Below are 27,148 nucleotides of genomic sequence, written 5' to 3' on the forward strand. Positions count from 1 at the left end.
ACAAGTCCCTGAATCCACATACTCAGCGTGAACTCATTAAAACATCACACGGTCAACTTGCAAAATCAAAGTCAAGGGGAAGCGGGCTCTTGTTAACACTATCAGATAACTAACAACAAAAATATTTAGCAAGAAACTGAAGATTTATACATTATGTTTGGCATTTTTAACATGGCCATTAGACTTTTTCACTACATTTTAATTTCAAATTTCTAAAATTACATGTTGCTTGAGATGGGACTAAGGAGTATGATTTAAGTTGATAGGCTGTTTTCCCACATAAATATATTTGCTGTTGCAAATAAGTTGTATATAAACATAATTTCTAGGAGACAAGGTTGATTAATCACTGTCTTATATGATATTTAACCAACAATAGATGAATTCACTGTTGTTCAGTATAGTGGAGAAAATAGTCAAATAATTCACTAATTTAGAAGCAGTAGCAAGTGCAATGCCTATAAAACGTATTCACCCCCTTGGATGTGTTCCCCTTTTATTACATCCATAAATGGAACCATAGTCATAATTTTTTTTTTTGGGGGGGGGGGGGTTACAAACAAAACAGTGATAACAGATTTCTACAAATGTCAGCGAATTAAAATTATATAATGTAAAATAAGTAAATGAATTAATATTCACCCCCCTTTAAAATGACTAACCTAATGCAGCATTCTCACAATGGAGATCATCTGAGTGCCATGAATGTGTCTCAAGTGACTGTAGTATAAAGAGTATAAAGAAGGTCCAGTCACTGGTTAATCAGTATTCTTGTCTACAATTACACCATGAAGTCAAAAGAAGGCTCCAAGCAATTCTGAGAAATGGTTATTGAAAACTGTGAGTCAGGGGATGGATACAAAAAAATTCACTGAACATCCCCTGACGTTCAGTTAAATCCATCATGAAGAAATGAAAGGAATATGGCACACGTGAAAATCTGCCAGGTTAGTTAGTTAGTTAGTTATATAAAAACGTCAGTGCTCCTGGGCAGCTGTTGGTAATGTCCCTTTCTATGTTTTAGAGTATGCATATATTTGTCATCTTCCTGTTCAAATAGCTGATAATGTTATGTGATATCACATCAGGGATACTGAGATTTTTATGTAAGAGAGAAATACAACTTTCTCCACACAGCAGCTGCAACAGAGCAGAACAGAGCAGCCCCAGGACACTCTGTGATTTGACAAATGGGAATGAGTCAGATTTTTCTTGATGATTTCAGCTTGATCTCCTGCTGCAACATAATGCATTGCCACAGCTGAAATCCATCAAGTTCAGACTCTCAGCAGGTTGCATTCTGGGCCTTGTCTGACAACCCATAATGGCAGATGTGGCTGCAACTAAAAGTAAATTAGAGGGCAGTCAAGAAATAACTTCAGGAATGTAGAATATAGACATACATTTAAGGAGGAGTTTTCCTCCAAGCTATATTTTTCAACACCAGGCTACTGAAAACAAAAGACTTTGATTCTGCCGAGGAGTTTGTGAAAAGCGATACAGCCGTTTCAAGAGAACATGCAGTGAAAACAAGTCACATAAAAGCTTAAATATGACAGAAAAAAAAATCCTTTCATTCTTCATTAAACAACTTTGTATCGGGAATAATTTGATTAAGGTAATTGACCTACTGCAGTGTTCAAGGTTATTAAGAAGCACGAAAAACAAAATTACTCGAGATATGGTAAAAAAGAATGAAGAGTTCAGTGTCAGTGATGTATTAACATTGCATTAAAATGCTTTTTATATTCGAATACACAATCATATATTTGGCCACAAATGTTGTCTGTAGAGGTGCTTGAAAACACAGACACACCTGAATGACCCTCAGTTGTTCTGTGCTGTCACGTTCTGCTCCTCCAAAAGAATACCTGTTTCCAGTGAGAAGACACTAAATGCAATGCTGCCCAATATGATACTGCATATCTCAGTGAGTGCACTTGGGGTCACCTGTGTATTATGATACTGCCAAATGTTTTGGATAATAACATCCAGTTAAGAATGAATATACTGTTATGTTTTCAGCATTGTGACTGGTGTCCTATAGGCAAAGGATTCTCAGTACCTGAACGCAGTTCCATTAAATATAAATAACATGGTCAAGATACACCCATGGTTTGCAGAAGGTTTGAAAGTTTTATTCTGGCAATTGGGTCGAATGGTGAAAAGAGTTTTTTGTACTGCATTTTGTGCTTGCAGCATTGTTCTGAGTCGTTGTTGGCCCTTCTTTCAGGTTCATGCTGCTTGAAATCTCTTTATATCCTACAGTATTTGTGGGCCAAAAGCATCCATCCTAAGTGTACTGTGGATGGTGTTGACTTACAAGTGGCCTGACTGCCTGCAGCTCCTTATTGGCTGAGAAATGTGGGCCTTGGTCAAACTGAACAGGGGAGGGAGAATACACCGGAGCACTACTGATTCTAAGGAGATTTGGCACATTGTGTGTGTGTGTGTGAGTACAACCAGGCTTACATGCTTCTATGAATGCCTTTGTATGTGTTTGTGAATGGGAATTTGCTTTATAAGGAGCTTTACGACTGGTGGAGCCAAGATTATAAAGAACTGAAGGGAATTAATGAAACGCCACAAATATTACATTGTTAGCGTGAAATGAGACTGATGAGTGTGTGCTACAACCAAGAAATCAGCACCCAGCAGCACTGTGACTGCAGCATAAACTGACCCACAACTGACAAAAATCATCAAGTCACATTCTCAGAACAGAGATGAGTGAACAATCGAAGTAGAGCAGAGATTTTTGGCACTGAATTTATATAGCCATCATAAACTATGGAAAAATTAAACTACTTGATCTTTATTTATTTATTTATTTATTTGAGGCTGAAATGAGGCACAGGAGACTGGCTGCATTTTCCAGCAGTGTAAGCAAACGTCCAGCACAGAGCACAAGTGATTTATGACAGTTAGGACTATGAGCCACCGGCCATATGAACGCTGAGTCATTCATACTGATTAACAACCTGAAGGCATATTATAGCAATTCCGTGTTATGGCACAGTTGAGGGTGGCACGGTGGTGCAGTGGTTAGCACTGTCGCCTCATAGCAAGAGGGTTCCAGGTTGGAATCCCGGTCTGGGCCCTTCTGTGTGGAGTTTGCATGTTCTCCCTGTGCCTGCGTGGGTTTTCTCCGGGTACTCCGGCTTCCTCCCACAATACCAAAAACATGCACATTAGGTTAATTGGCTACTCTAAATTGCCCCTAGGTGTGAGTGTGAGAGTGTGTGGTTGTTTGTCTTTGTGTGTTGGCCCTGCGATTGACTGGCGACCAGTCCAGGGTGAACCCCTCCTCTCGCCCGTAGTCAGCTGGGATAGGCTCCAGCTCCCCCGCGACCCTGATGGATAAGCGGTATAGAAAATGGATGGATGGATGGCACAGTTCAGATCATAGCTATCACACCTGATAAAAAGCAAATGCATACAGGAATAGAATCATGTAGTGTTTGTTGTGCATGCCATAGTATGTTAAATGTTCTTGTGGTGCAGCAAGCTTTTTTATTGGATGCTTCAGATGCAGTCAATGTTCAGTTAAATTCAAATTGTATCAACTGTTAGTGCAGGACTGGCAGTTATATTAAACTGCAATTAACAAAAGTCAGTCAAAAGCAGTCAGAACCATAGTATATTATATTATTCAAAAGGCCTCATAAGTAAATAAAACATTTCACATTTCCTTATTTTTACATTTATGAGTTTTTTTTCTTTTTGTAATAATGTTGTTGGATGTTTTTAAGTAATTTCTAAGACCTGACCTCAAACTTGACTTATAATTAATGGCTCTCCTTTTTTACTGTATTGTATTTGTGGTACATTTTGCCACTCCAGATTTGTCTGTTTCATGTTTTAAAACTGATATCCCTTGCATTTTCAAAACAAAGATGTCAAAAATTAGCAGTTCTACTGTTCTGTCGGTGCAAACTGTCTTCACATGCTATGTTCTTATCTTGAGTCACATAATAACTGAAACAAAATAATAATGGAGCTGCAATAGAAATCAGAGACAGCAACAGATTTCTTGCTCCTCACCCGAATTACTTACTAAGTACAGCGTCATTTTGCAGTGAACAGTAGTGAAATAATGTCTGCAAAGACAGTGTGAGCCTCTACAGAAAAGCATGTCAATACATGAAAACAGCTTGAACCTTGAGGAGGTTTGCGAATGCATGACACAGTGTCTGGCAGACAGAGATTTTATGAACGTAAGGAGAGGGTTCTGAACCACATAGACGTGTAGAAATGTTCACTTGGGTTTGTTTTCTGACACATAGTCCTGTGTATAGGTGACTGTCAGGACAAACTTGTAAAATCAAATTCAGATTGTGGCAAGCTAGTTGTTCCAACTGGTGTGCTCACTCAAAGATCATCATGTCTTGAATGTAACTGCAAAAACCACAAGAATCTGCTGCAGTGTATGAATCCCACAGTTATAAATAACAAATAATAGCTTAATATTTTAATGTCTACAACCCCAGTGACATTTTGATGGGCTCATATTACTGCAAACCCCTGTTGTGAGGAAAAGCATTTCCCAAACCCAGAACAGAACTTTATTTAAAATTATATATCTCAGATCAGGAGGTTCCAGTGATAAAATATTTCTTAATGGGTGGAATCACACAGACATAAAATTATTCACAAGATAGAAAGACAGAAGAAAATACATTACTTTAGTCACACAGTGTGGAACAAAATTGGAATGGAAAGTTTTTAGAAGATTAAAAGAGAGATTCAGATAAATGATTTTCAGGGTAAAATATTTCACTGCTATAAAGTAGCATTTACTTCAGCTGTATTATAGTTTCCTAAATCACTGTTAATGAAAACAATGGGGAGAAACGCCGCTCAGTTCAGACTTTGCTGCCACCTTGTGGTACAACTCCAGCAAAGCAAAATGATTTCCCATCTATTGATCTAATGACAGAATTTGTTTCAGGCAGAAAGACATGGACATAGTAGATGTCTTTCTGTAAGTCAACAAATGTCTAATGGTGTACCATTACTTATTCATCATTCATGGCCACACTGCAGTTCAAGTCCGGATCAGCAGTTCATTTGTAATTAATGAGAGCGAGGGACTGCGGTCAGCATGTAGGGTTTAATAATTTAGCAGCAGTATTGTATTTTGTAAGTTGCACTTAACACATGCTGTGAGCACTAAAAACAACTGCGAAAATATTAAATTATTTGAAGCATAATTACCTACAATGAAAAAGAATTATCTTAAAGGAAAACTGCACCTGTACTCATTATTGTGTGGAGCTGTTTTCTCTTTAAAGTGGGCCATATATTAAATAGTAACTAAATAACACATGAGAGGATGCACACTGACTGCTGTTCATGAACAAGATATAATCATAAGTCAAAATGACAAGTGGGTAATTCACACTAATTCAATCAATAGCAAACTGAAGTCAGAGAGAATCAACAACACTGGATCAATAACCTCATCTCATGTGTAGCCTTGTCTTGCAGCAACATGGTGGCTGATCATTCAGTGCTGCTAAACACAGCATAAAACAGCATTAATCATTCCCACCACAGAGGTAGAGCAAAGCTTTCTGGTAATCTCCAGTCGTGTCCTCCTGCAAAAACAACAGACACATCATTATCTTATCAATCTAATAAAATTTTCAAGTTTCATCTATATTTGTGGAATTTAGTCTAAATCAGTATATCAGAAGTTCATTCCACTTTATATGAGCTTTAGTGGAAAAGGACTCAGTCTTCACATTTCATTTCTACTGCAGATACATATTTATTTTAAAATGCCCCAGTTTTGGTATGGGTATTTTTTTCCTGTGACACAGGTATGTCAGAGTGTTACTTTTCATGCATGTGGGTGGTTGTAGCTTTGGGTGGTTGGATTTTCAGCTCCACCTCTCCACATGCTGATTGTTGAGCAAGAAACTGAACCAAATTGCTCACACTATCATCGTCATTGTCCTCCAAATGAATGTATCTCCACACCACTGATCACACCGGCCTCTATTTATAGAGTCAGCAAATGTTACCAAAATTTAGCCAACTAGTAATTTAATTCTAAATTTGTCAACTCACTGCTGCAGTAAATAAGCGAGTGCCCAGGAAAATCAAGGCGATTATTCTGAAATTATTTCAAAATGGTTAGTTATTATTCTAAACACACCATTTAAACACCCCCAGTTAGCTACTTTTCTTGACCTACATGTTTGTAGTCATTTGTGAAAAAATAGAATCAGATGTGAACAAACTAAAATTTACTTTAAGTTTGGTGAAAGGATTTTATTAGTATTAAAATTTGATTTTATTTAGACGAAAATTCCAGCATTTTGACTTTTTTATCCACCAGTTTGTTTACATTTTCTTCCAACATGTGAGATGTCAGTTGTGTGAGAAATACTATGCATTGATAAAATATAAAATCATAATAAATATGGGTTCACTTACTTTGGATGACAAACTGGCTTGCTTTTTCAGACACTTTAACATCACGAAATGTCACGAAAAGTGATATGAAGGAAAATGGAGCAATTTGAAATAATAATTACTCTAATCAAATATAAATGAACTCTGCCAAATCATAAGAAAATATATATTGGTTCATTTATACATTTCATTGCATTTATTCCAAGGTTATTTCATAATGACTTATTTATCTATTCAATATTGGCCATTCGGGAGTTCCACTGCAGGATGGCAATAACTTTGCCTGAACATCTGGCCCCAGGGGAATAGATTAATTCACTTCGGCTTGTGTGAAAAGCAGGGAAGCAGTCTCATCACGCTGAACAAGGCATTTAAAATAAATCACTAATCTGCACTCCATCAGCACACTGACATGAATGGTGTATAAGCAGCATAACCATAGTACATCCAGCTGGTGCTTTAAAGCATGCAGAGAGATAGATGAGTGTTTTTAGAACATCAGTGAGAAAACTGTAAAGAGATTTTTTTCCCCCAGAGGGGTTTGAGTATTTAGTAGTCATTTTAAAAAATCTGTGAAGAAAATCTGTGAAATATACAGAGACCCTGAGAATTCTGTTTTTGGGGTTGGGTGAGCAGTACCTGGATGGTGGTGTACAGAGATGCTCCATACTTCTTTTTGAAGCTTGCTCTGATGTCCAACATGTCCACCTCGCTCCTCGACACCATTATCCTCATTAGAGTGCTGTCATCAGTTCCAGCGCGCTGAACATAGGAACATATACAACAGCTGGAGTTGCTGATACATGCAATAAGCTTAATTCCCGAATCAAATGTCAATTCACTTTGAGAAAGAGAAGTTGCTACTTGACAATGAGTACTTCAAAGACAATGCTGGCTATGTTATTACAAGGTACTAACAAAATTAAAAGAAGTATTACTATTTTAAACCAAAGATTAAGATTTGGCCATCAGCGTTCTCCTTTAACTTTCAAATTGTTTTCAAAAAATATTTCTTTATACTGCACCACCACACAACAATCATGTAAGAATAAGCCAGATGTGATGGAATGGAGACTGCTAATTGCTTTTCATAATGAGGAATCTAAAAGACATCAGCACTGATTACAAAATGGAGAGCTGTGATATGAGGTGTATTTCTGGTTCTTGAAAGCAATGTTTAAGTGGCACATGAAAACAGCTAGCCTGGCTCTGTCCAGATGACCAACAATTAGTTCAATTTGTACAATACCCAAAGTTTAAACACTATTAACCAGCTGAGTGTATTTCCCAAAATGTCAAGACATCAGTTAATTTCCATACACTCCATTGTATCATTTATTTTTCTGTGAGAAATACTCTTGAGTTTTGTTGTTGTTGTTACTAGTTTGTATTATTTTCCCCCTTACTTGAAGGCTACTCTTGGAACAAAACCCTACAAAAATACCTCTAACTATTACAGAAAAATGTATATGTTAACTTATGAAGGACTCAGATGCGATATTGTGGGACAATGACACCTACCCTCATAGATGTATACAGGCGTTCAGCAAAAAAATCTGGAACACTCCTGGCACATTTCACTGTGGAGAAAAAAAAAACATCAGGCACTGACAAGGTTCTGTGTGAATGTGGTTCTCACATTGTATTGGCATTGATTTCTACTGTCAAGTGTCATCTTCTATTGTTTTTCATTTTCATTCAACATGCTTGTCAGAAAAGAAAACCCCAGAACCAGCCTCTTCTTTTGTCTCCGGTTTATGATCGGTCAAGCATGAGCCCAACAGATTACTGGTCTTACCCACAGCTAGCAGTAAGTTCTCCAAATTCCCAGTGGTCTCCCCTTCAATGCTGTCCTCAATGTTGGAGCCAGAGTGCTTCTTGTAGGCATCAAAAACTACAGAGAACAAAACAACCATAGTGCCACTTATGATATTATTTTAGGAGTGGAACATGCCCTGTTCAGCACTGAAAAGGTTACAACATTGTAACATTGCAACACAACTGACTTCAGGGCAACTCATGTTATCTTAAATGGAAACTAGCTTGACAAAAAGCGTCTGAAATTATAAAATAAGAACCTAATGAGAAAAAACTGACAGACTTATGAGGGAAAAAAACCCACGCTGCTTCAGTTTGAGAAGTTGGCTCAACACCACCACACCACAGATATCGGTGGGAATGCAACACATACTGTATGTTAACAAGGAAGGACATCTGTATTGTATATGGCCTGTAGGTATAACCAGCAATATCTTTGCATCTGTCCATCATGTTGTAGCTCCTGATGCATAAATGCTTTCACCTCATCCAAGTCAGTATGTTGTTTTCCCTCTGAAAAGCCTCAATTCTCAGCAATGTCTCTTCAGGATTCAGATGCTGATGCTAATATGATTTTTCTGTTCTAAAATCACAAGAATTTCTTTATCGCTGAATCTGACAACAAAGTATAATTTCATTAGGTTACCTACTGCAGACATATTACACAGCAAGGGTATGCAAAAATACCCGAATATGAAGTTCTTCTAATGGCCACTCAATGCCGACTCCTGTTGGTGATCATGTTCCCTTTCACATTAGCTTCATATAACCTGTCGACTGACCTGTTTTTAGCTGCAAGTCCATCGCCTTTAATTTTTCAGTGAGTTGTGTGTTCAGATGGGACTCTGACTGACTCTCTGACCTCTCTTTGCAGTGAGCAACTTTTGCCCTCAGGACCGCTGCTGAGCGGTTGTTGTTCATCACATTTTAATAAACTCCACAAATTCTGGTGCTCTGTACTTTTTAGTTGTCCTCTAACCTTGTGTCTAACTACTGTGAAGTTTAGTTCAACTTTCAGTCTCTCCTGCACATTTCAACCTCACATCTTAAACATTGATGATTTGTTGTTCTTTTTACAATTATCTACTGATACCAAGTTGTTCAAGTTCAACAGCTCAAACTATCATTTATTAGAACAGCAGCTAACCCTTTAAACGTTGCCTGAATTATTTGGGGGAAATAATAATGTATAACATGGTAGAGAGGGTATGTTGTTACTTACAAATTACATATTAACACATCACAACATAGAAATGTGCTAACAGTCATAGACTCACCTTTTCTTAGGTGTTCTGTGCTCCTGTTGCCGATGATTTGGATGATTTTTTCCTCATCTGTACCAAACTTGCCCTCACCTGCAGCGTACAAGTCCTGTGGTGGCAGATACACACTTGTTCATTCACGGTAACACACACAGTAGCCTTGGGTAGACTTATGTGATTTATTTGAACACACACAAAGAACAGCAGTGACAGCACACACCAAGAGCAGCACTGACAGCACTGATGTAGGATCTTGTCCTGTGCCAAATCAAAACAAAATATTTTTGTTTATCTCAGTCTGTCTTTGTTGGAGTTCACTTACACACCTGTTGTATATTTCTCATCTCAAAAAAAGATCTAATAATAATATTAATGATAATAATAATAATGATAATAATAATAATAATAATGAATCAATAATCAGAAATGGTTTATAGGAAATTATATGTTCCACTGTCAGAGTTTTATTTGCTATAATTAATTATTCCCATTGAAGGCTTTTTAGCTTTGCACTTTAACTTCATTGCACTTTTGAGAGATGCTATAGACTGCACTTTAATGCTAACAAACAAACAAACAAATTCAAGACATAACTGCAGCTACATGAAGCCACACTCTACAGCAGTTTCAATGTGTCTCAAGGTTAAAAAAATGTTTTACTGCTTTATGACACAAAAAGAGGTCTTGTATTAATATTTGTGTTTCTATGTCACAATCTGTCCTTAAACTTTTGGGATATACACATTCATTTTCTGCTGACAATCAGTACTACACTCATCTAATTTTGCACACCAGGCTGCAGCCAGCAGCTGAGCAGCTTAGCTTAGCATAAAGACTGGAAGCGAGGGGAAACACATTAGCCTGTTTGAAACATCTTGCTGTATTTATTGTCATGCTCTTGCTTCTTACCTTTGCATCTTTTTCGATCTTTCCCTCATCCACTCCTTCCTCCCTGCTCCCCTTCAAGGCCGGACAAATGATCAGCCAGACATAAAGACAGACAGGTAGAAAGAAAGAAGAAAAGGAGAAAACAAAAGTAGGTCAGCGTGGATGGAAACAGTCAAGCTCAGTCCTGCTCAGAGTCTCTCTCAAACCCAGGTAACCCCTAAAGATCACATTATCTGCCTGAACCATGAAGATTACATTTCTGTGTGTAAACCAAAACACATTTGAGAAACCAACTGTGGTGTATTGTGCTGTCATCACCTTCCCCTTCTCCATCCCACACCTAAACCTCTCATGACTTTGTAATGGCATCACCAGAGGCTCTCATTATTGATAAAGGAAACATTAGTCTTTCCAGCAAGCCTCCTTCTCTACCTGCAGAAGGATCACCAGTAGTTTCTGATAGTGCCCTGAGGTGTCACTGCAGATATCTTTCTCCAGCTTGGCGCTGAACTCTGGAAGAAAGAGGAGAAGAGGGGCAGAAGATTACTTACACTTCACGCTCACAACAGTCACTAATGGTTGCCATCGACCCTTGTGGGCCGAATCAAATAAACTGGCCTCTTCTTCTTTGGCCCCCAATGTCTTTGTTGTCACATACTATTTTCCATTGTGGTTTGTTGCAATTTAGAAATGGTATATTGAAGACAGTATTGCAGCGGCACGTTTTAGTGAAAAAGGAAAAAAAGAGAGTGCTCTGCATCCTCTACTCACTTTATAAAACATTGCAGTAGAAATCTACATGTAATAAAAAAAAAACATTTTAGATTGTGTCAAGCTGTGTACAAGCTTGTACTTCAGCTATTTTCTTGACAAATATTTTTTTTAAGCTGAAAGATGGTGGACAAAGAAACCACTCTATTATTTACATATTGATGAAAAAAAAAGTTTTTATCATTCATATCCATCAACTGGTTTAATCCACAGAGAGATGCACTGGTAGCCATTTTGACCCCTGATGTTGGAAATAAAGATTAACTTTGTCCTAGACTGAAAAGCGACACTTCTTTCTCTGAAAGTTTCGAGTGTGTTGCACCTTTGACCTCACCCCTGATGTATCTGGCTTTATTTAAAACTGTGTTCAGCTGTAGCCATGCTGATATCACAGTGTACACAGTGGACACTCCTGTACCACTGCAGGAAGGTGAGAAGTTAAACCAACAAAAACTGAGTTTCAACTTGTACTTTAAACTCTTCACAACATTAAAATATTTATGCAAATGGTTGCATATTTTCATATTTAAAGAAACATCAACCTAACTAAACAACCAGTAAGCATAAACATTTTGCTTTTGTTTTTGTCTTTCACAGCTGAATAAGTTACCTTTCTTGTATACTTTGATGATATCTTTAATCTCTTCGCCGGTCCTGGAGGCCAGGATCTCAATCAGCACATCGTCATCAGTGCCGGCGCCCTGGGAACCAAACATAATATGTGGATGAACTCAGTATGAGACAGCATGGCTTGGTCTGGCAGTGTGTTCTCACAGCAATCTTATCTTTTGCTATTTTATCCAATTTCATGGTTTGTTAAGATCAATATTAATAATTAAAGGAGACAAAAGCCAGAAATTGTGAAAGAGACAGGGCTGACGGACATGAAGAAAATAAGTATAATTTGTCTGCACAATACACTGAAAAGGTGTGAAATTAGAGAATGGATATGTGTACCGGAGAGAATTAGCTTTGAAGATGAGTCATACTTAAAGACTAATTCTCTTCTCTTCACTGTAATTAACCTTTCATCAAAAAATGTCTTACATATACCAAACAAATGGAGCAGATGGTGTGATGGGATTGCCAAAGCCAAATCCTAAATGCTTTACCTTCACTTAGACTTAACATTTCATTCATGCTGGTAATGCAAATGTAAATGTGATTAAACAATACTTAGAACAGAAGTGCTCAGATGTTAAACCACTACTTTGGTGTGCCATCTTGGTGTTAGAGATAGATATGATGAGAAGTCTAATGCTCCACTACCTCCCAGGTTCTACAATCTGCACTTAGAACAAAAAACACAATGAATGATGATGAAATAATAAGATCCAAATGCAATTTTAGAGAAGCTCGAATGAGAACCAACCTTAACGACTGACCTAAAATAGTTTTGAAACATATGCAGAGACAGAAAACATTAAACAACTTATAAAAATAACACTATAAAGATGATTTTCATTATGGAGCAAAAGCACTGTATTGAGTACTTGGGTCACAATGTCACAGTTTCTCTTGTTAATTTTCAACCCAACAATTGAATACACAGTTATTTTTCAAGAAGCATGAAATACACTTCAGTACATTGCTGTATGTCATTAATTTATGTTATGACTCACTCTTGTTTAGCCAAAAAACACATTTATACTGTTTCTAAGATCCAACCTAGAGCAACAACAGCTATTGCCAATTTTCATTAATATGCATCAATAGGAAAAAAAAACAAAAACTTCCAAACAAAATCTTCTCTGATGAACTAGTACAATTAATCTTTTGCTCATCAAATGAATTTCTGAAGGTTTGCGTCCTTTCCATTTGTTGTCAGTTTTCAACAGTGAGAATAGTCTCTCTCCAAAATAATGACTTAAAACAAGGTACTGTGCAGAGCCACAGGGTCGGATGATAATTGGGTTATATTTTCTATTAAGATCACATCTACGAAGAGTTATGTGGGAATTCGTGGTGTGTTATAATGCACACATACTTCTCTGATGCACTATATCAACAGCCATAAAATGTTATAGAAGTGACTTAGAATGAATTTTAAGTTTAAGTGTCTTTTGAATGCTCATGATCACAGGTGGAACTGATAATAATGTCTGAGTTACAATTTTGTCATTGTGCATGCTGGCTTATTACATGGATTAAATAGAAGAAACGCTTCACTGTTTTAAGTGCATACACGTGTTTTTCCTGCTATGTTATGTTCAGAATCAGAATTCCTTTATTTATCCCTGAAGGGAAATTCTTGAAACTTAAGTTGAAGTCAGTGCCCTAAGAAATGCCTGATACCAGACTAAGTTGTCAGCTCTTTACACAGAATCAGTCAACCCAGTGGAATGGCTCTCACTGTTCAGCTGAAAGTTTCAGCATCAAATGTTGGAGGAGCATGTGTGCACAAATAGCACATAGTGGATACTGTACTGTTTGAGGGTTTCAGCACATTTGAACATAAAAGCCTTGCAATCTGTGGGAGCATCTGAGGAAAATTACTGAGGTAAAAATCAGTTACCTTGAGAGCCTTGTGCAGTTGGGAAGCATCATATAAGATAGGTGGAGTCATCAAGGCCACAATCAGACTCTCGAACAGCCCACCAAGCTCCGATTTCAATGCACTGACCAAGTCCTGACAGAGGGAAACAAAAACAGTAGTAACTGTGTTTGGACAGAACTTAACTTTTCATCATTTACATGCTCTAACAAGAAACAGAACAAATTAGCTATTTGGTGATTTCAACTCAACTCACAGCCTTTCATATCCATACAGTCTCTAAATGCATGAAACCTATTGGATACCTACAGAGTCACAACATCATCACAGCATATTGACAGGAGAAGTCGACGCTTTAGTGTCCACAGATGTAGAAATACAGATTATCCTGATATCATTACAAATAGAAAGATGATTAAAAAGAGAATTTTCATGTCTCTCATGTCAAAGAGATGAGGGCACAAGTACCTGCACTGAGTATTTACTTAAAATGGGTAGTCAAACAGCACATATTACATACAGACAGGTGTAAGTGTAAATCACTTGTGAGAGGACAAAGCATTAATGATCTTAAATGAATCATTCTTAACAGCCTTAGTCTGAACCAGATTACAGTAACCTCCATATGTGTTATAAAGGAAAGTACAAATACAACTTGAATCAATATATTTATTAAACTACTAAGGAACAGGGGTGAGTTAGTACCACTAAGCATCTATACACATACACACAACTAGAATGGATAAATACGTGAATGAAAGGGTGAATTAATAAACAAATTGTTGCCAATATAATCAATGAATTAATGAATTAATGTATCAAAAGTGAGTGGAAAAACCTAACAAAGTAAAAACAGCCAAAAAACTTTTTTATGATGAGCTCCGCATCAACCCGCAAACAGAACATGAGGAAGATGGTTAATTCCTATTTTTTCTGTGGGGGTGGAGTTCGATAATGAGGCTGACAGTGCAGACTATGGTGAAGCAGACTCTGAGATCCTAAATTTCCAGAATGACAGCTAGATGATGACCAGTGTAAAGGTTTAGTGCAGCAGCAGGTTCAGTGTTTCCCAGAGGATGAATCCAGGCTCATCTTGGCAGGCACACAGTGCGTCTGGATGCTGGAGCTCAAAAAAATCTTAAAAGTTAACAAAAAAATGTGAGCTTTTCATTTGGCAAAGCATATGCTTGGCTTGTAGCATTTTAGTATCTATGTAATCTTGTAACAATTCATTAAGAACCTTCGGTAAAACAAAAGTGAGAGTGCACCAGAGAATATAGTTAAGACAGTCCTAAAGAGGGCCCTAAAGAGGACCAGAGCAAGCTGTAAAGTTGTGTGGTCTGCAAAACGTGTTTTGGAAGAAACAGGATTCTTGGTGCTCTTAGGAGGAACTGACTAGAGACCAGGCAGCTCTGCAGCCGGCTTCTATTGGGACCACTGTTCCTCTTCTTCCTCTTCCTACTATGAAATATGGCTTCTCGTGAATGAGAATAGAGCAAACTTTGTGCAAAGTTCCCCAATTTGTATTGTGGGCTAATAAAGTTTTTCAAAATAGGTCTGAGGTCCTTCAAGGACGTTCCAGAAGATCTCCAGCAAAAAGAGGAAATTTTATTTTCACTATAATTCCATCCATAAGTAACATAAGGACGCCGGGTGCTGCTCAAGGTTTCTTCCTGTTAAAGGGAGTTTTTCCTTGCCACTGTCTGCTTGCTCAGCGGTTCAGGCTCTGGGTTTCTGTAAAGCACCTAGAGACAATTTTGAGTATATAAGGTGCTATATAAATAAAATTGAATTGAACTGAATTAAACTGACACAGTATATGACTATAATGGTCATGAGTTTCATCGTCTTTTTGTAATAAAATATCTGAAAGCAAAATCCTAATCAGATGTGGGCCCATGGGTCTGATTTGTGTCATTTTACGAGTCTTTGATGTGAAAAAGTTTAGGAAGCACTGTGCTAATAGGTGGTGGTGATGGTGACACTACAGCAACCGTCTAATGTTTAAAACTTTCATTACACACAAATTCATAACAGACTGGCAGTATGTGCTACAACTTTCACCAAAAGGTAAGCCCAATTTTCTGTAACCTGCACAGGAAGCAATTTACCCTGCTTCAATCCACAGATGGTCATAAAATAACTTGATACTGTGATGTAACAGTAAGAGCGGGACAGCATAAAATGAACCGGGTTTAACTAACTGAACTGTACTCTGTGGAGACCTCAGGAAATTGGTCCTCCTGCCTCTTCTCTGATTAAATTTTTCCCCATATAACCGTCAGCTGGCTCTTTGATTTTTAATGACAGGACGACTGGATGCTCAGATGGCTGAATGCCTTGTGTAACCTCATTGTAGCTGCATTCTGTGCTAAATATGACTATTATTATTAGTCTATTATTTAACTTTTAATATGCAATAGTGTATACATAGCGTTTCATTGCTGTAGCTGTAGTAGTTTCACTACATACTTTACATACAGATATTTAAAGTCTAGCAGTTCCCAACCTGTGGGCCAAACACAAGATTTCTTACTGTCAACAGATTTCAGGATAACAGCGAAACCAACAGTGAATCAAACCTACTGATTTGACCAGACCTCTTTAAAGGCTAGAAACTCCTAAAGTTATCTAGTAAGTCAAAACTTTCCACATTCTGAACAGTAGAAATTAGGTTTTTCTTTTATATCTTGTTAAGAATCTTAGAGATAACTCTAAAATTCCCAAACCAAGCACAATTCGCTGAAGAATGTTAGCTCTAAAGTGTGCAATGTTTTAGATTTTCTTTTTTTAAAAAAAATGAAACCCTATATTTAATTACAGACTGTGCATCAACTAGGCAATGTTAGCTAGTGTGGAGGATACATGACCTGTTAACCATCCATCATTTTGACTGCAGACTGTCACCAGCTCTCTGTTTTGCTCTCAGTGGCTCACCTTTCCGTAGGCCTTTTTGTATGCTGCCTTAATTTGTTGGCGCTGATCGTTGCTGCGGGCTGCCAGAAGCATGAGGATCGCGTCTTCATCCGTACCTGCACCAGAAGTAAAATGAGCCTTAGATAACAATCACAGTGAGCTTCACATAGACACTGACTGTGAATAAAGACCAAAATCAGCTTTATATTTCAAAGTCTTTCTTCATTATCTATAAAGATCTTATCAAGCATTACTCTGTCTGGACCCATCATCTAGCAGAAGCATCCTTAGCAAGACCTGATTGAGAATAACTGACAGAATAAAGGATGAAACAAAGAATAAGCCCCTTAAAGCAGGAGATCAGCATTCAAATGGATAACAATCAATAGCTTCTGGAAGTCAGCGCCACCTCAGAGAAAACGGCTCAGACAGACAAACATGCTGAAGAGTGCCACATGATATTTCCTCTGAGGGATCAAAACGTTAAATTAGCTCAAGGCAGTTATGGCACTAAGTCCTGCTGATCTGCATGACAGCTCTGACTATAAACAGATGTCACAGATGGGACATTGTTCTTCTCTATTTTATTTATTTATTTAATTTTCGATTTCCTAAATCCTCTTTTTGTGGGAGTGCTACACTGTCAGGGAACAAGCATCAGAGATTAAAAGGAAAAAAGGTGCTGGTGGTCAGTAAGATTATACTGAGCAGGAGAAGCGTTGGTGTTAACTGACACACCATGCCTGTATTACACCTGTTATTTGACAATCATCAGGCCCCATTGATTTCACTAATGACTGCGGAGGGACCTTTCGATTTTTTCATTTTTTGCAGTTTCCCACTTTGTATTTCTGCAGCGAAAGCGGAAAATGGGGTCAAAGATCAGGCTATTAAAAAGTAATTCAAATTAAACTGAGCAAGACATAAATTATGTGACACAAGATCCTTATATTGTAAAGGTCTTATTATACTTTCCTCATAAATGCCCAGTAGGTTAAGAGATTTCTCACATTTGTTTTATGGGTTTATCCTTAGTTAAGTATGTACACTTAAATGGAGCATGTTGATCATTTTAAAGCCTTAAACAACAAGTTCACAGCGTTGTCTTAAAACACTAACCAGTTTGAACAACAACAAAAGCTAGACTCACTGAAATAAGTGAGGAGGCTGTGCATTTTTGACACAGTTCTAAACATGGCCTTAGACAACTTGATATAATGGTTGTTTTATATGAAAATACTGTATATTGACTGTATACTGTGTGCTACATTAGGCCTATAATAGAATTGGAGATACAAACCTGCAAATAAATATTTTATATAACATATTTGTATTTTCTATATTTAGAGGAAAAAAATTGCCATACATTTTCACTTCCCCAGCATGCACTGCCTGTATGATCACTTTATCAGTCAGTCTGTAAAAATTTCAAACTCTGAGAACAATTTCACGTGGTTTAGCAACCCACTCTTGGCTCCTGCTGTCATATTATAGAACTGACCGTCTCCATGCTCTGTGGTACAATAGGAGCACATTACTGTGATTCTGTACAAATGACTTAATACTGTGAAATGTACTCAGTTTTAACTCAAGTTTCTTTCCTAATTAGTAGAAGAACATATTGGGAAAGAAAAAAAGAATTTATATCTCTCATGCACACTAATTGTTAAGAATGCCAAGAACAGCTGTGCCATTACCGTGTTTTCATGTTATCTTTGTTTTAATGAGTAGCCAAAAGTAAAAGTAAATGGACAAAGTATACAGACTGAGCGTATTACCTCTCTCACACCCCACCCCTTCTGCCTCTCTCCCTTGCTCTCCTGCTCGCTCTCTCTCTCTCTCTCTCCCTCAACCCAACCGGTCAAGGCAGATGGCCGCCCATCTTGAGCCGGGGTCTGCTCCGAGGTTTCTGCCTTCTAAAAGGCAGTTTTTCCTCGCCACTGTCGCCAAGTGCTTGCTCAAGGGGGAATGTTGGGCTCTCTGTATTACAATTTAATTAAAGAGTTTGGTCTAGACCTGCTCAAACTGGAAAGTGTCATGAGATAAATTTTGTTGTGAATTGGCGCTATATAAATAAACTGAATTGAATTGAATTGAATTACAGTGGCATAACGTTCTGAGTGTGAGTGGAAAACTGCAGTTGTATATGGCATTCCTCTTGAGAAAACTGACCGATCCCTTTCATGGCTTTATGAAGGATCTCAGCATCATGTTTGGCGTTGAAGTTGACAAAAGGTCTAACGCTGCCTCTGTACGCCTGTGGGAGGAAAGCATCACAAATGTTACACACATTTAAAGCACTTTACAGTATATTTTCACTGGGTTTAAAGAGCTGTGTGCTTGCAAGGATGCATGTGTTTTATTTCAAGTATCCTTTAGTTTTTATGCTATTGAAGATACATACAAACATATGATGATTTTGGACATTAATAGAATATCATAGTTGGTCATTACCTTCACCTATACAGCTATGTGAAACTAACAACACAAACCATCGTATTGTATTTTGTTCAGATTAGTGTGAGATGATGAATTTAAACTGGTTTGTTTCATTTGAGAGGTTTAGTGCTCCTTGCTGCAAATTGCTGTTGTAGTTGATCTGTCCTCTGTATAATATAAAGTACGAGTAGATTTAGAGTCAGAAATGGAATATAATATTCATAGTTATGTTTTCATTAGTTTATAATCCCTAAACAATAAAGAGCACTGTTGAGAGTCTTTCATATATACAGAGGGAGCAGGTCCTCTTCCAGTGTCTGTAGCACTGCCATGTTTCTACAGCAGCCTAGAAAGGACAAACCAAACGCTGGCTCAAGAGGAGGCATTTTAGGCAGAGTGAAGTGAGTGGTTTACAGTTATTTGAAATCTACAATCTCACCGCTAGATGCCACCAAATCCTACACACTGCACTTAATACCGCTGCTGTTGGCTGCTGCTTTGTATTACGCAGGTAATTTAAATGTGCTGTGTTTCACTTGTTATCCTGGGATAATGTCATTTGAAGAAAAAGCAATAAAATGTATGCCTCAGCTGCAGCTTTGTTTCAAACTCTAGCACAGGTGGGAGAAGTGAAAGAATATTGTCTCCCCCTCGTCCTCCTCAGTAAAGATTTCTGTTTATTATTTTCACTCACAGAAGCTATTTTCTGAAACCTCGTCTTGCAACATGAGGATGTGTCACACTACTAGGTCAGAGTCACAGCCTTGTCCTTGTCTGTATGAATCATAAAATAGAAATTTGGTAAGGATATCCAAGGTTTCCAAAGGACTGACTTTGGTGATCCTCTGATGTTCATCTAGCTGAAACATCAGGAAGATTTCACTCAACAACCATATGCCTGCCAAACTAATGGCATCCTCATCAGCTTCAGCTGTACTTTGAGTTTAGTACTAATTAGACACTGCTGACATGCTAAACTAAGATAGTGAACATGGTTTAACTGTAAACATCGGCATTTTAGTATTGTTGTGAAAATGGTAGCCTGCTGGCTAATTTCAACATCTCAGTATTTCTCTTATTATTCCTAAAATGTCTATTCTGCATTATTTCCCTGTTTTCTTGACTCATACAGCAGTCTTGAATCAACAATTGCATAGGCGTAGATTGGATAGATAGATAGCAGGTTTTTAGTTATGGATAAATCATGGTTGTTGCTAAATCTCAAAGAATGGCTTTTCAGAAAAATGCACATGAATCCTTTTCAGGGGCATCAGGAAGGATTGTTTCCCAGCTGTTCTTTGAGGGAATCGTAACCTGGTATGGATACAACAGACACACGTACTTGTAGTTTCTATGCACATAGTAAACACTACGGTACAAATTAGACTATCGTCATCAACTGAAACAGAGTTGTTATATCATTTTGCTTTTTAAATCAACTCATTGTCATTGGACATTCTGAGGTCTCCCAACAAGCTCAAAAGGATAAAATCATATCAAGGATGTCAAATAAAGCTGCTCCATTTTACTTTTGTGTCACTGTAAGTATACTGCACGGCAAGTTGTGCTAATGTTTTACTGATGACTGCATCTTCTAAGTGAGCTGGGAATTGTCTAGAAGTCAGGGTAGCTGCATACATAAAGTCAACACAAAAAAGCATTGAGGGTTGCATGCAAATCTGGGGCTGGTGCTATCAGTTATTTGTGATGTGTATTGTTTAGGGCTGATCATGCAGAGGCACTGACCTTTCAAGAGTCAAGACACACTTCATCACACAAACATATAGGTTAGTTCTGGTGCTGTGGCTAAACCACTCTTGATTCCAGCTCTTTCGTGAAAAAACAAAATTGTTTCTTGCGACGATAGAATTTCCCGTACTGTGAGGATATTTTATTTAACAGAAAATAAGAAAAAGAAAAGAAACACTTACCATTCTACTTACTGATGGAAGACACCTGACAAAAGGCAGAACAGATAACAAAGTTCTGATTAAAATAGGTGTAGAGTTCATATGTCATTGTCCAAAAAAAAATGTAATTGTTCAACAAGTGCATCAGTACAAGCAGAACAGGTGTGCTCTTACCGGCAGGCTTGTTCCTTCTCACAGGTGATCTGTGTCTCAGGTTCTTTGTGTTCTGTGCAGGCTGCAGAGTCACGGGGGAAAGCTGACAAGATGTCTTTGTCATCCACATGCGGTGTTGTTTTTCACTCACTGAAAGACAACACCGTCAAGTCAAGCAGGAGATCATGGCCTCATGCATTCAGCTGCTTTGTGTGACTTTCACAAAAGTGACAAGGTCACAAGGCTTTTGCTATATTTTCAAGAAGTTTTTATACTTTCCTGCAATGTTTCTTAAATTACAATTAATGGGACAGTTGTTCCTGAGGTTAACAGGGACATTTTTAAGTTTTTGTTTAGGTTTAGTGTATACATTCACCTCCTAAAATGAGCATATTGAATACTTCTTCCAACACTTTACTACACTACAACAATACAAAATACTGTATTGCAAGTACTCGATGCAGAACTCTCTGAGAGTTATGATATTAAATGTTATATTACTGTGTTATAATTACTGATACATTCATATGGAATTATTATTATACTCTTTTGGAGATGATTGTATATATTTCATATACTGTTGGGTAGTTTGATCTAAAGGAATAAATAAGCATATATAAATTAGTAACACAATATTTGTGTGTAAAATCCTAATTTGTGAAGTAGCTATAATTGTTAAATAAATGTATTTGGAGTAAACGTGCAACATTCTTCTCTAAATAAATGTAAATGTACTTAGTTACTTTCAGCTTCTTAACCTCTCTGACCTTTTGTAAACAGAAGCAGGTCGTCATTTGTTTGAAATAATAAATCATTTTGAAGTTAGATTTAATTTAAAACGTGGATCTTTGGATTATGAGCACTTTCCCTTTCGGCCGTGATATCATTCTCTTTATGTTTCATGCTTGACATTTCTGGGGTTGACATGTTCTCAAGCGCTGGTACGCATGTGTTATGGCAAACAGAAGACAAACAGGAGATGCCTGATCCTGATAGGAGTGCAGGCGATCGATGGAGCGAAGCGGCGAGGTGCAGATCACATATCATCATTTGCCTGCAAACCTTAATTAAAGTGAGCTCTTGTGAGAAGATGAGAGTGTGAAAACCATCTCTCAAGTTATCCGCTCGCCGTTTCATCTCGCAGCCTCCCAGACTGACGTGAAGGCAAATTTCCTTTAATCACAACTAAACAAGCAGCTAATAATAAACTTATCAGATTAAAAGGAGATTCTTTTTTCCACATAACCGAGCAGTCTATTAGTCCACAAGCATCATGCCTAATTATGTTGAATCAATCATGCACTGTTCTGGATATTAAACGTCTGCATCATTTTAATATTTAGTATCATAAGTATTTCAAAATATAGGCTATAAGATGGAGATGTGTTGGTAAAGTATTTTGGAGATGAAATCAGAGCTAAAAATTAATGAGCCAAGCTTAAGTTGAGACAGACAAAGTTCCTTAATTGCTTTGTCAACTTCAGGTTCCAATGAGCTCAAAACCTCAAAAAACAACAACTATCAAGTGTTTCTGAGTTTTATAAGCCAAATCAACAAGACTTGCGAACTGCAGACCGTTACTTTCACTTCATGCTATCATGCCTGAGATGTTCGTTTTCAAACTGAAGCATGGTGAGATTTTCATTCATGTGCGGAACACCATGGGGCATCCTGGTATACAGAGCTGTGGACAGCTCAATACGTCAGGTGCTGACTGACAGACAATAAGCTCTGTAATCAATCAAAAAGCCTCCCCGGCCACCGCTGATCAGCTCTGTTTGCCTCTGTGCCAAGGGCAGGTGTTATCAAATTAAAATGGCTCCAATTCAACAAATATTACCTGGCCTCATGGATCTTTGGAATCACTTCATAACATCTGGGGCAGTTTTGAAAGACTTCTTGTGAGAATAATGGGGGTTTCTCATGGGTAACTGTCTGAGGCTCCGATGTAAAGAACCGTCTTCACACTGAAAGACATAGAGGCTTCCACCTGTAGATTGTGCATTGTTTATTTTGAACTGATGTCAGATTTATTCATTGTCTATTGTCAGACAGACTTGCTTCAGAACATACAATAAGTGACAATGAAATGAGTCTAGCCTACTTGGAGTTGTAGGATAGTTAGGTAAATTAATTAAGACCAATTTCCAATATGGAACAAATATAACAGCTACAACCACTATGTCTGAAGATAAAGTCAAAACTGGACTAACCTGGTAACAAATGTCTTTATTAGTTTTTAGTTAAACAAGAAGACTGATACCAGTCTTAAAGTGGAAAAAGCCAGCCTATTGTTAGGGCCCATGTTGCAAAGCCTATCAAATGGTTTTCTGTTTTACTCAGAGTAACAACTACCAGTAACACAGGACAAAAATGTGAGTTTATTCATTCATTTGGTCTATAATGGTGCCAGGTCTCCAGTCTGACTGGATCACCAGTCAGCCTTCTATTCCCAGGGAACTTTTATGCCTGGCAAAATCAAATATTGATAGCCAGTTTTTAATGGAACTAATCTAAACTGTGATGGTGTCATCATTCTATAGCCACTACATTGTGCAATCGCTGTTTAATTTATAATATGTTAAAGTAAAAAAACTTGCCAGCAGAGTATTAATTATCATCTAACTCTCTGCAAGAAAACAACAAAACATTATGCTATACTGCCACAAAAGTGGGCTATGTACATCGAAGCTATTAGCAGCATTTTAAACTACAGGTCCTGCCATCAGCATTTTGGAATATATACATAATGCACTAAGAAACATGAAATACTGTACACAGAGGCCAAATTATCTGTTCGAAATACATGTGACTGAGCTGAAAAATGTACCATTTATACCAAAGGGAAAAGTATGACAATGTATAACAACATTTAACACAGAGGGACATAAGCTGTGAATTATTTTCCATCGTAAAATGACAATTTACCTGCTTCACAGCTGATCCTTTCATATAAAGAGATATTTTGTCTTCAACATGTTCAAAAAAACCATTATAAGAACAAAGATTACTCCAGAAAATGTTATTTTCTTCTCTTGCTTTGTTTTATATTATATTAACACCAAGCAGGTGTTTTCTATGTCTTCTCTCTTGGAAATACAACCAGGGGTCCATAAAATAAATACAGAATACAGACAGACTTCATATTTTTGTTGTTGTCAGCAACATTCTGATTCCTTATCTCTCACCCTATCTCATCTTTGCTGGACGAGAATCTACCTCTCTTCTGTACAGGGATAGTAGCTCAAAAGCTGCTGTGATTCTTCACACATTCATCATTATTCAGAACCTTAATGGCATTGTTTTTTTCTAGACAAGGAACAAAAGGCCAAAGATGGCCACGCAGAGGCAGACAAGTGAACTGTTATTAGCTGGAAATAGCCTGTGCTCAGAAAGAATACTCCCTGAAATAGTGCAAATAGTGAAGTGTTTTCAGACCAACATTTAAAATTGTCTGAGAGACAGTGTCTACAGAAGTTCAACATTTTGGGGGATTTTTTTCCCTTTTTGACGAGAATTTGTTGAGTAGATTAAAACCGCTATCATGCTTGTACTCTAAATGTGAAACTAGAACCAGGAGCTGGTTAGTGTAGCTAGCTTAGCTTAGCACAAAAACTAGAAACAAAGGTTCAAGTTTCTAGGAAGTGTCTATGTCTGAAGCTTGCACATTTTGGATGTTTTTACACTTAAGTGTTATACAGATTTTTAAAAAGTAGATAAAAACTTTTGCTTTTGTGGCTTGTCTTTACCTTTGGAGAGAGCCAGGCTAGCTATTTCCCATTCTATGTTAAAAGGTTCCAATTTCACTTTTATTGCACTAACATGAGAGTGGTCTCAATCTTCTTTCCTAACCATCTAACAAGAAAACAGATTAAGAGCATTTCATAAAATTGTTGAACTTTTCCTTAGACAAAAGCCACGAAAACAAGATGTCTTTAAATAAATCTACCTAGTACATTACATAAATCTTATGCAACTAATTTAATTGTTCGAAAGCAATTATTTCTTTCCGTGTAGAGATGCTAGTGGTTACACCCCTTGAGAAATGCAAACTCCCGTGGTCATCACACACAGAGGCTCTCTGTCTGCCATGGCTATTTGTTATTGTGCTGCTGTATAAGGAAACCCGTCAATGTAATAATTAACATGTTTCCCTCGGGGCTAATGGCTATTGATTTCTCTCGGACTACTCAATGAAAGATAACCTGTCCACCTCTCAATAATGAATGAATAAAAATAGGGATAAAAACCAAACCAAAAAATTTAGAGTTGCCAAGTCATATTGAGTAAAAATGTCAAATGCTCCCATCCCATGCCTGTGAGAGATAACTATTTAAATGGCTGTATTGAACAATAAGGCTGTGAGCTCTTCCAATTGATATTAGCCTTTGCCATGAGGGTCTCATTTACTTTGTCCCCTGACATGGACACAGGAATTGAGAAACCATGGCACACTGGTCCTTTCATATTTTTCATTTGCAGAATGTTCTCAATATCCCTCCTGCCAATTCACCAATAAGATAAGAAGAGTGCAAATTGCTCTCCTGAATGCATTGCTTTAATCAGTATGAATCAAGATGCAGATTTAATCTTGGCTTGCTGTTTTACTCTGCAATTTAGATTTTTGAGCTTGGGTGTGTAAATTTAATCTAAGTGATGAAAAGAAACAGCATAAGAATAGTAATATTTTTAATTACTCCTACAATTTAGATAAGCCTCTGTACTTCATGCATGTCTGAGAGGTATGATGTAAAAAAAAAGCTGTTAAAAGAATAGATAGTGGTTTCTATAAATAAGAACATCAACAGATTTTATTATTTTGTGAAGGAATATAAGCACTTTTTAAATTTTTTTAAAGTCATTTTCTCTCACAATTCCACAAGGGGTCCTTCTGGTACTCCAACAAGCCTTAGTCCTGGTAGTGTTATGGTAGAACTGTTCCATTTTTCAAAACACGTGCTGAAGCCCCTGCTGCTCAAACTGAGGCTGTCTGAAAGAGCGGACAGGCTGCAGCATGGATTTTCCCACTGAGTTCCTCAGCTGCTTGAGGAGCATCCAGAGAAGCAGCAGCATGAGGGTCAGGAGTCCAAGGAGTATCCCCACATACAAGCTCAGGTTCCAGCCCCAGTCGAGTGCCAAGGGCAGTGAGGTGGACGCCACCAGGAATTTCTTGGGTGCAGGCATGGAGTTAGGCAGCAACCCGCCCTCCACACCTATTCCAAAAATGTTATCACACTTGGATCTTCTCAGGGGTTAGACCGACAGGTGCTGTGTTGCAGGAGCCATTGTTTAAACAAGTATCCAGCTGACTTGGCTACGTTATAGAATTCCCATCTGTCCCCATGGTTTAATCCGCCAAGTAGTCACAAGTGTGGTGCTGTCAAGAACAAAGCAAACCTGTTTGAAGTGTGAGCATGGTCTCTGAGCTGTCCATTCAGCTGGGATGAAATGGTAGAAATCTTTGTGCAGCTGTGCTGTGCTTCCTCTCTCCTGTCAGACTCTTCGCACAAAGCCAGCCTCCCAATTTATCATGAGAGAGAAAGGGGCGGGGGCTTAAGGCATCAGAGCACCACTGGCTGCCTTTACGTCAGTTTCAGAGAAAATCAAATTACTGAAATAGATGTCATTCCTCATTTACTAGTTGATAACTGTGTGAATAAGGGGACACTTCTTGACATGCATGCCTGATTTTCCATCTCCCTGTGTATGTAGGACACAATAGCCCAGTTTGACAAGTGGATTTAATTCACAGAGCCATTTCTGAAACTATACTACCAAGATCCAGTGATAAGATTTTCTTCATCTCATTAGTTCACTCAGTACCCCATCACCCTTTATTCTAATTTGGTATAATCTTTTGTTGTATTAATGTAAAACCTAGTTGAAAAGACAAGTTCTGGTTGATATAATTGACCATTAGCCTACAATGACATAACTGTCATTTGTTTCACTAATGACACAGCTTAGTATGTAAAAGCCTCATATGCCAAGTAATTACAGGTACAGCACCAAGATGAAGTCAAAGGCCTTAAACAACTTAGACCCATTTTGACAAGTCAGATGGATTTTTGCAC

General features: G+C 37.8%; 1 protein-coding gene across 1 annotated transcript; it reads right to left on the minus strand.

Moving 5' to 3' along the window:
* Positions 1 to 4,557: 4,557 nt before the first annotated feature.
* Positions 4,558 to 26,258, minus strand: anxa5a (annexin A5a). Its single transcript, XM_046407059.1, has 12 exons — positions 26,056 to 26,258; positions 18,745 to 18,872; positions 16,594 to 16,688; positions 13,678 to 13,791; positions 11,773 to 11,863; positions 10,824 to 10,903; positions 10,413 to 10,463; positions 9,519 to 9,612; positions 8,222 to 8,317; positions 7,945 to 8,003; positions 7,063 to 7,185; positions 4,558 to 5,600 (listed from the first exon to the last, which is right to left on the minus strand). The coding sequence occupies exons 1-12, from the start codon at positions 26,256 to 26,258 to the stop codon at positions 5,541 to 5,543; spliced, it is 1,194 nt and encodes a 397-aa protein (XP_046263015.1). The 3' UTR covers positions 4,558 to 5,540.
* Positions 26,259 to 27,148: the final 890 nt, after the last annotated feature.

The sequence above is a fragment of the Scatophagus argus genome, chromosome 12 (genome assembly GCF_020382885.2).
Source record: "Scatophagus argus isolate fScaArg1 chromosome 12, fScaArg1.pri, whole genome shotgun sequence".
In the NCBI taxonomy this organism is placed as follows: Eukaryota; Metazoa; Chordata; class Actinopteri; family Scatophagidae; genus Scatophagus; species Scatophagus argus.